The sequence below is a fragment of the Sorex fumeus genome, unplaced genomic scaffold, assembly GCF_029834395.1.
Source record: "Sorex fumeus unplaced genomic scaffold, SorFum_2.1 ptg000021l, whole genome shotgun sequence".
Taxonomy (NCBI): domain Eukaryota; kingdom Metazoa; phylum Chordata; class Mammalia; order Eulipotyphla; family Soricidae; genus Sorex; species Sorex fumeus.
This window is the reverse complement of record NW_026606078.1, coordinates 232,653-242,355: the sequence shown is the minus strand read 5'-3', so window position 1 is coordinate 242,355 and position 9,703 is coordinate 232,653. Positions and strand designations below refer to the sequence as shown.

The window sequence follows — 9,703 nt, the reverse complement described above, 5'->3', positions numbered from 1 at the left end:
CTCCACTACCCAGCCGCCGCCACACTCCAGGACACTTTCCGGACCCGCGTGGCAGCTCCGGCCAAGACTCACGCACGACTGAAGACCCACAGAACAAGATAAGCGGAACTCTCTGAGACCTTGGACTCCAGGCTCAATGGACCCAGGGACAGAGATCCTCTGCTTGCTCCCACCAACCACAGGTGACAAAGGGATTCTAGTCAGGAGCCCCACCCTACCCTGCCCTGTCTGCTCCTACCAACAACTAGAGACCCAGGGATCGGATTGCACACAGAAGACCCACCCTACCCCTACCGGGACCAGATAAATACCCCACTGGCAGACCTCCACTACCGACACTACCTCCACTACCCAGCCGCCGCCACTCTCCAGGACGCTTTCTGGACCCACACGGCCGCTTTGCGGATGTGCGACACATCATAAGACACTAAATACCCATCTTCCGGAACTGCCGTACCATATTTGATAGGGTTCAAATATGGGAACACCTACGAGGGTGATTAGAGGTTGCCGCAAAAGCCTCTATTCCTCTCGGAAAGACTGGCAAGCTACCGAGAGTATTCCACCCGCATGGCAGAGCCTTGCAAGCTATCTGTTGTGTATTCGATATGCCAAAACCAGTAACTACAGTGGATCTCATTCACCTGACCCTGAAGGCTTCACCAACATGGCAGCACTGAGAAAGATGAGAAAGGAGAGGCTGATAAAATCTCAAGGCCGAACTAGGCTGCCACAATGAAGGAACACAAAAATGATCATCTGTACTTTCAATGCACTTACGCTAGCATCAGATGCATTCATCGAGGACCTGATGGTACAAGCGTGAAAGATCAAGTACGACATCATTGGTCTGACCAAGACAAGAAGGCACCAATCTCATCATGCCGTTTTCGACACTGGAGAAGAATTTTTCTTCGGAACATGTGATAAAAGAGGTGTCGGAGGCGTCGGTGTCCTTGTCAACACAAACTTGACCATGAGCATTGATTCATTCGAATGCCTAACAACCCGAATCAGACGTTTACATTTGAATAGATGTGGCTCACTGCCTGCAGTTTCTATCTTCGTTGTCTACGCACCAACATCTCATTATGATGAAAGAGAAATTGAGAAGTTCTACATGGAGCTGCAGAAGTTCTATAAAGAAGACCACACCTTCTACAAGATCATTGTGGGTGATTTTAATGCCAAGATAGGACCGAGAAGATCAGCTGAAGAACTTCACATCGGGACCCAGGGTCTAAATGGAATGAACAGGGTGAGAGACTGTCTGAGTTCATCATGTCGACCAAGACCATTCGTGGTAACTCACAGTTCCAGAAGGTAGAATCTAAACGCTGGACATGGGAGTCTCCTGGTGGACGATTCCACAACGAAATAGACCACATCATATTCAATCAACGGTTTTGCCTGACCGATGTCACTGTTGTCCCAAAATTTCGAACGGGATCGGACCACCGTCTCCTTCGTGCAAAATTCTACTTCACAGAGCGGGGAGAAAGGGCTGCAAAGTTCTAAAAGAGAACTCCCAGAATGACCACCAACTGGGAGCTCTTTGGCACTATTGCGGCAACATGGGAAGATGCCATTGTTGACAACAATGACGAGGAATACGATTGACTGGTTCAGCACCTGCATGATTGTGCGAGGAATGCCAAGAGAGAGATAGCCACAAAAAAACGCCCATCTTCGAAAACTCTTGAGCTTATTTGCCAACGTGGTTTGGCGCATGCCTCAGGCAACCGCAAGCTAACGTCCGAGCTTGCAAAGCAGTGCAGAGATGCGATCAAGGAAGACCTCAAAGAGAGAAGAGCAGAAGTACTGGTAGATGCGGCAGAAGCCGGGAACAGTATTTGTAACGCCTGCCTGTCCTTCGCCAACTACAAGACCAAGATGACTGCCCTCCGACGTCCTGATGGATCCATCACATCCTCCAGAACGGCAATGGAGAAGATTATCCATGACTTCTACTCAAGTCTCTTCGATAGCCGTGTCCACTTGCCGACATACCAAATTCCACAGGATGGATATGTTGTTCCCAACGTTCTCCCTTCCGAAATCTGACATGCCATTTCGTCAGTAAAGAAACGAACAGCACCCAGTCCAGACAAGGTCAGACCTGAACACCTGAAGAACCTGCCGTCAGTACTCATCAATACAATGGCTCGGCTCTTCACACGCTACCTGTCTGAATGCAAGTTTCCGTCCCAATAGAAAACCAGCAGGATCGTACTACTGTTCAAGAAGGGAGACATCCATGACATTGGCAACTATCGCCCGATCTGCCTATTGTCTGTCATCTACAAGTTGTTCACTCGAGTCATCCTAAATAGGATTGGCAAAACACTAGATGAAGGACAACCATGTGAGCGAGCTGGGTTCCGCAAAGGATTCAGTCCCATCGACCATATCCACACGATAACTAAGCTCATTGAGGTTTCTTGGGATTACAAGATGCCGCTCTGTTTAACGTTCATTGATTTAAAGAAGGCCTTTGATTCTGTTGAGGTGGAAGCGGTCATTGAAGCCCTAGCCAATCAGGGCATTCAAGCCCAGTACATCAAGATCCTCCGTGAGCTGTATTGCAGATTCATTACCAGGATCTCACCATTCTACAAAGAAGTAATCATTGATGTCAAGAGAGGGGTTCGGCAGGGTGATACCATTTCACTGAAACTCTTCAATGCCACCCTCGAGAACATCATGCGACGACTTGGAATGGGAAGGAATGGGAGTGAAGATAGATCGTAGGCTACTACACCGCCTTTGCTTTGCTGATGACATTGTTTTAATAACACCAAACATCAGCCAAGCGGCACAAATGCTGACCAACTTCGACCGTGAGTGTGGAAAGGTAGGACTACAGCTGAATCTTACGAAGACAATGTTTATGAGAAACAGCCTCGTTCCTGATGCCCCATTCGCTCTCAACGGAACAACCATCTCCGAATGCAACAGTTATGTGTACCTAGGTCGAGAAGTCAACATGACAAATGACCTGGCACCCGAGCTGCGCAGGAGGAAGAGAGCGGCTTGGAACGCCTTCAAGAACGTCGAAGAAATAGCTAAGAGGATGAAGAACCTCCGGCTCCAGGCACATCTCTTTGATTCCACTGTTCTTCCTGCATTATCATATGCCTCAGAGACCTGGGCCCTACGTAAACAGGATGAGAATGCTATTCCGGTCTCCCAAAGAGGAATTGAAAGAGCTATGCTTGGAATATCACGTTTCACTTAAATGAGAGAAAGAATCCGGAGTTCCAACATCCATCGATGATCAAGAATCAGGGACGCTGTCTCGTTTGCCAAGGTGTCAAAAATCAGATGGACTGGTCACGTAATGAGATTTAAAGATGACCGCTGGACTAGAGCTGTTACCGACTGGATTCCACGGGATGTCAAAAGACTTCGTGGCCGCCCACCTACCAGATGGTCAGACTTCTTCATCAAGATCATGAACGATCGGTTTGAGTCTCTTCATGTTCCCAGAGTGAACAGATGCCATTGGGCTACACTAGCCCGCGACAGGGACAAATGGAGACGTTACTGGCGCCCGCTCAAGCAAATCGACGACTAGCGGGAAGTTAAGTGATTTTAAGTGAAGCAACATTATTAAGCAGAAGTAGAGGCAAGACAGGGGTATTCAGCTTAATGTACTCGACTTAAATGGCACCAACTTGAAATGATAGCAATAACCAAATAAATAAAATAAATTAATTAACTCCTATTCTCACTTTGGTGAGCTCATAAAAAGGTCTTTACCTACAACAAATAAAATAATAGCAGACAAGAGAACTTTTATTACCTGATGGTTTTCTCCAATGCTTCTAAATATTGTCCTTATAAGCTGTTGATAGCTATATCTTTTTTTAAATGCTGGATATATGTTTATTTTCTGATGTTCCAAAACTAAAGTACATTACAAGGTTAATTCCATACCAGCAGAAGAAATTTCACTCTGATATTTAACTATTGCAATGACAATAAGAATGAGGGACTCTACAGAATTTTATAGAGATTTTTCAATACATTTAAATTATTTTATACGTTTAAAAAACAAGAAGAGGTACTGGAGAGATAGCACAGCAGGTAGGCGTTTGCCTTGTACGTGGCCGACCCAGGTTCAATTCCCAGCATCCCATATGGTCCCCTGAGCATTGCCAGGAGTAACTCCTGAGTGCAGAGCCAGGAGTAACCCCTGTGCATCGCCAGGTGTGACCCAAAAAGCAAAAATAAATAAACAAATAAATAAAAATAAAAAAATAAAAAACAAGAAGAGTTTGAAATCAACCTCCCAAATAATAAATTTGCTTAATATTTATATCCAATTAAAAGCCTATCCACATCAAGATATTTTTTCTTTTACTCCACCCCAGGATAGCAATACCTTTTATTGTACATATATTAAGAACATTTCAAACAAATTTTCTTAGGATTTGTGGGCTAGAAGAGTAGGCATTTAAAACATAATCTTGCAAGTTATTGTTAGGATTTTGTTCAAATGATTCAAATGGTACTTCAAAGACAAAGATCACATGAAAGAAAGGAAATGCAGTTTTTATTTTAAGGATGGACTCAGACCCATTACAATCATGTTCAATCAGCAGATGGCAAACAGATGAGGACTCTGTATAATTTAAATTTTCTGTGGTCTGGGACGCACTTCAAATGGCCAAACTGGGTCTCACTGTTAGAATGTCACTTCTTGCCTGACCATGATAATTATCATTTCTTTTTTTTTTTTAAATTTTACTAGTGAAACACCATGAGGTACAGTTGTAGACTTACAAGATTTTGTGCTTGGTGTCAGTTATACAATGATCGAGTACCCAACCCTCCACCAATGCCCATTCTCCACCACCAATGATCCCAGAATCCCTCCCTCTCCCCCCCCCCCATCGTCCCCATCCCATCCTGCCTCTGTGGCAGGGTATTCCCTTTTACAGCAGAGCATTTTTATAATATATTTCATGAAAAGGGGATGGATGATAAAATATAAATATTTTTACATATGTTTTTATATGTTGAGCAGAAAATAACGGGGCTGAATAATTGGAAAGCGCTGATTCTTGATTTTTTTTCAGGGTCAAGGAGTGACAGTTTATTGAATAAACATCTGGACCCTAAGCTCTGATGGCTTCCCAGGCGACACTAGAGCTTGGACAGTCTCCACGAATTTGTTCTTCTTTTTCTTTTTTTTCCTTTTTTTTTTTATTAGTGAAACACCATGAGGTACAGTTGTAGATTTACAATTTTTGTGCTTGGGTTTCGATTATACAATGATCAGATACCCATCCCTCCACCAGTGTCCATTTTCCACCACCATGGATAATATCCCCCCCACCCCCATCACCCCAACCCCCCTGCCTCTGTGGCAGGGCAATCCCCTGTGTTCTCTCGCTCCTTTTGGGTGTTGTGGATAATTATCATTTCTTGACTGACTGAAAAATTTCCATTCCTCTTCAACATTTTTGTAAATAACAAGCTGCAGGGAATTCTTGTTGATGTAGGCAGGTAGATTAGGGGAGCGCCCCCCCTCCCCCCAACACACACACACACACACACACACACACACACACACACACACACACACACCATGGCAATGAAATTTCTGAGTCTGACTCTTGTGGATACAGAAAGCAAGATCTGATAAGACCCTCTGCAGCAACAGACCCTGTGGAGACTGGACCCCTCCCTACAGGCCTGAAAGAAAGTACTCAGAACCCTCAATTCCTTCCTTTAATCTAATTAACCCTCAGCTAGCCCAGACCAGAGGTGGCTGGAGTCACCCTCTGGGAGGAACAAAGGTCAAGAAAAGAAGTTTCAAAGACCACTCCCAACTCCTAGCTAGAAAGCCCTACATTGGGGGCAGCTAGGAAAAATCCTATAAAAACCACCTTGAACAAAGGGAGGGCACATATGCTGCCCAGCTGATGTGCTGCTTGTGCCCACGTGGCTGAGCACACGTGTCGCCTGCATCTCCCCTCTTGAGAAGTGTACTTTCACGCTTTACCATCTAATGCTGGGTATGTTGTAGGAGCACTCTCTGCCCTTGAGAAACCCACATTGTTCTTCCTCTCTCTCCCCCTTCCTCCTCATCTTCAAAAACATTCGAATAAAATTTGTTTTACTTCACTGCTTGTCTACTCTTGAAGTTATTTTCTGTGAGGTGAGACAAAAACCTTGTAACCCTGGTTAAGGTCTAGGACTGGCTTTCCTATCCTGAAAAAAACAGTTCCTTGTCCAACCCTGAATCCGTGGCTCCCCAAGAAATCGGGTGGCGGGGATCAACTCTCATGCTGAGAAGACCAAGATCAAGTGTGGCTTTGGTCCATGCCTAGCAGAGGGTTCATTGCAGACTTTATCAGTTCTAGCCTTCCCAGCCCCAAGTGGGTCTCAAGATGGCAGAAGCAGTTCGGGAGAAAGTGACCATCTCTCTCCTCCCCACCTCACATAAGCCACCTATGCCCAACCCCCCCAAACCCCCATTATTGTGATTTCTGAGATTTCCAAATGAGTCTAATAGAGACAGCTCTGCCACATGGCCAACTCTGGAAAAACACTTCAAGTGTGAGGTAAAACAAAGAACAGAGGGTTTCTCCTTCCAATGTCTGCCTTGCCCTTCTCAGTTTCCTAGATCAGGGAAAAAGGCATTTCAGACGACCTGGTAGGTAGTAGCACTGTACCACTGTAGCACTGTTCTCCTCATTGATTTGCTCGAGGGGCGCCAGTAACGTCTCCATTGTGAGACTTGTTACTGGTTTTGACATATCTTGTTGTTACTGTTTGGCATATCCAATATGCCACGGGAAGCTGGGGTGGGGGATACTCTCGGTAGCTTGCTGGGCTCTCTGAGAGGGATGGAGGAATCAAAACCCGGTCGGCTGCGCGCAAGGCCAACACTCTACCCACTGTGCTATCTTTCCAGCCCCAGACTACCTGGTATTTCATTTTATTATTCCTTGTAACTGGTTTTCTTTGAAAGTTATATGCTGGGCTCGACCCTAGTCCTGTCTTCCTAAATCATCCTTTTGGCCTCTGGTTCCCAAGTAGCCCACCCCTTCTTTTTTTCAACCCGCAATGCTAGACCCCAGATCCCAAGACCTCAGTATCTGTGGATGGCTTCCGTCCATTAGGAAAAGAACCAGGGAAGGAGAAAGCCAGCAGGGGGCTCAAAGCAAAAAAGTTTCCTTTGTCAAACCAGTGGCCACGTGGCGCTATGGCAGTACAAAAGGAAACCTCTAGGGCTGCTGGGCAAAGTCCTGGAGACGCGCTCCTTAACCCCCAGAGCTGGTGATTTCGGCTCGCACAAAGCCGAGCACTGCAGGCGCTTGCAGGGAGAATTCAATTCGGGGGACACCTACAGGCGCGGAGGACGGATTCCCCGGCTCTGGCTGGCTGGCGAGGCGGGGTTCCAGAGGGTGGTGGCACTAGGGGCTGCGCAGGCCGGGAAGAGGGCTGCGGGGCTGGGAGCGGGTTCCCGAGCGGGGAGGGGGCTCCGGGGTGAGGAGCCGGCTGCGGGGCGGGGAGAGAGCGGCGGGGCGCGGGGGGCCGGCGGCGGGACGGGGGAAGGGCTGCGGGGCGGACACAGTGCCAGGCCAGGAGAAGGCTCCGTGGCTGGGAGCCGGCTGCGGGGCGGGCTGCGGGGCGGGGAGAAGGCGGCGCCGGGCGGGGAGAGGGCTGCGGGGCGGGGAGAAGGCAGAGCCGGGCGGGGAGAAGGCAGAGCCGGGCGGGGAGAGCGCTGCGGGGCGAGGAGAAGGCAGAGCCGGGCGGGGAGAGCGCTGCGGGGCGGGGAGAAGGCAGAGCCGGGCGGGGAGAGCGCTGCGGGGCGGGCGCAGCACCGGCCGTGGAGCCGGCTCCGGGGCGGGGAAAGGGCTGCGGAGCGGGCGCGGCGCCGGGCGGGCGGGGAGAAGGCTGCGGGGCGGGGAAAGAGCTGCGGGGAGGAGGGTGGGGCACAGCGCCGGGCCAGGAGAAGGCTGCGGGGCGGGGAGCCGGCTGCGGGGCGGGGAGAAGGCGGAGCCGGGCGGGGACAGCGCTGCGGGGCGGGCGCAGCGCAGGGCGGGGAAAGGGCTGCGGGGCGGGGAGACGGCTGCGGGGCGGGCGGGGCGCCGGGCGGGGCGGGCCGGGGAGCGAGGCCGGCCGGGTATGGCGTCTATGGCGGCTGCGATCGCGGCCTCGCGCTCCGCCGTCATGAGCGGGAACCGGCCTTTGGACGACAGGGAGCGAAAGCGCTTCACTTACTTCTCCTCGCTGAGCCCCATGGCCAGGAAGATCATGCAGGACAAGGAGAAGATCCGCGAAAAGTACGGGCCCGAGTGGGCGCGGCTACCGCCGGCGCAGCAGGACGAGATCATCGACCGGTGCCTGGTGGGGCCGAGCGCCGCGGCTGCCCGCGACCCCGGGGACGCTGACGACCTCGCGCGTTTCCCCAGCCTGCGGGGGCCCACCGGCCTGAAGGTGGTGCGCTTCGGGGATGAGGTAGGTGCGGGGTCCCCCTTCCCTCGGCGCGCCCCAGGCGCTCCCCCGGACGGATGGGCTCGGCCCCGTGTTGTCGCCCCGGGTAAGAGAGATTGAAAACCCCAGTGGAAGTGGGCAGGGGTGGCAGGGTAGAGATGGAGGGTCCCCGAGGCGCTTTTTCTAAGAGTCCTGGGAAGGTGGGGGTCTTTAAGACCCACCGTTTGGAACTGCCCCGCACATTGATCCAGAACCATCTCCCAGATTGGCAGGCTGACCAAATCAGAACCAAGCGAAGCGTTTGAAGCCTGACACGTCTCAGTTCTGAGCTACATGTGTGGCGTTTTAGAGCCTCAGTTTTCCCTGGTGTAGAAAGAGAAGAAGAAGAATACCCACCCCAGGCCTGCCAAGGAAGGCTTTTTAGCAGATTATTAATATTTGTCTTGAACTCCATGGGGGTAAGTGAAATTGTTTAGAGCGAATAAGACAAAACTGCCTTCCAAGATTAGGAGGTGACACTCAAAGCCCTAAACAGTTTCTTGAGGGAGCATGATAAGCAGTTTTGTTGGGACCATGTGCATGGTGGCCCCACTTTTTCACACTCAAAACCACTGGGAAGAAATTCAGTGGATTCAAGCAAACCCTTACTGCGAGTCTGAGTAGCAAAATTTGGCAGCGAACTCTAGAGGGGGCAGGCCTTGTGAAGAAAGAAACACTGAAACTTTTCTGTCCAGAAACAAGTTAGGGATGAACCGCAGCCACAAAGGCTGGAGTGTTTCTGGCTCAGAAACTTTTTGTGCGAAGTTTTTCTAATCAGACCTATATGATGCCATTTACACTCTGCAATTTGAACATTAGCCATGAGAGGCCAAGTCAAGAGGATTAAAGAGGATAAAGATAGATCCTCCCTGTGAGGCTGCCCTGGGGAGGAGCTAGACTTGGAGAATTTTTCCTAGGAGGATGTGGACTGAGGAAGAAATTCTGCTTGAACGTGCAGAACATCATGAGACATTAGTAATGCACAGAGCATTGCACTTAAGTGTGAGGGAGGCAAAAATACAGAAATATGCCACCTGTGTTGTGTTATTCTGACAGAACCAAAGAAAAGTCGCCATCGGGTTTTAAACAGAAGACTTTGCCAGGAAAAGCAAAGGTGTGATAAACTAAACATAGTTGCAAAGAGAGAAAAGATGAAAATACAAGTTTAAATTGTATTCCTAAAACGGAAACATTTTGAGTATGAAACTAT

General features: G+C 49.6%; 1 protein-coding gene across 1 annotated transcript in view; it reads left to right on the top strand.

The window, feature by feature from the left end:
• The first annotated feature begins 8,098 nt into the window (after positions 1 to 8,098).
• CUNH1orf198 (chromosome unknown C1orf198 homolog) overlaps positions 8,099 to 9,703 on the top strand; it is a 42,316-nt gene continuing 40,711 nt past the window's right edge. The window contains exon 1 of the mRNA XM_056113581.1: positions 8,099 to 8,478. Coding sequence (XP_055969556.1) covers positions 8,146 to 8,478 — 333 coding nt within the window. The 5' untranslated portion in view covers positions 8,099 to 8,145. The remainder of the gene's footprint in view (positions 8,479 to 9,703) is intronic.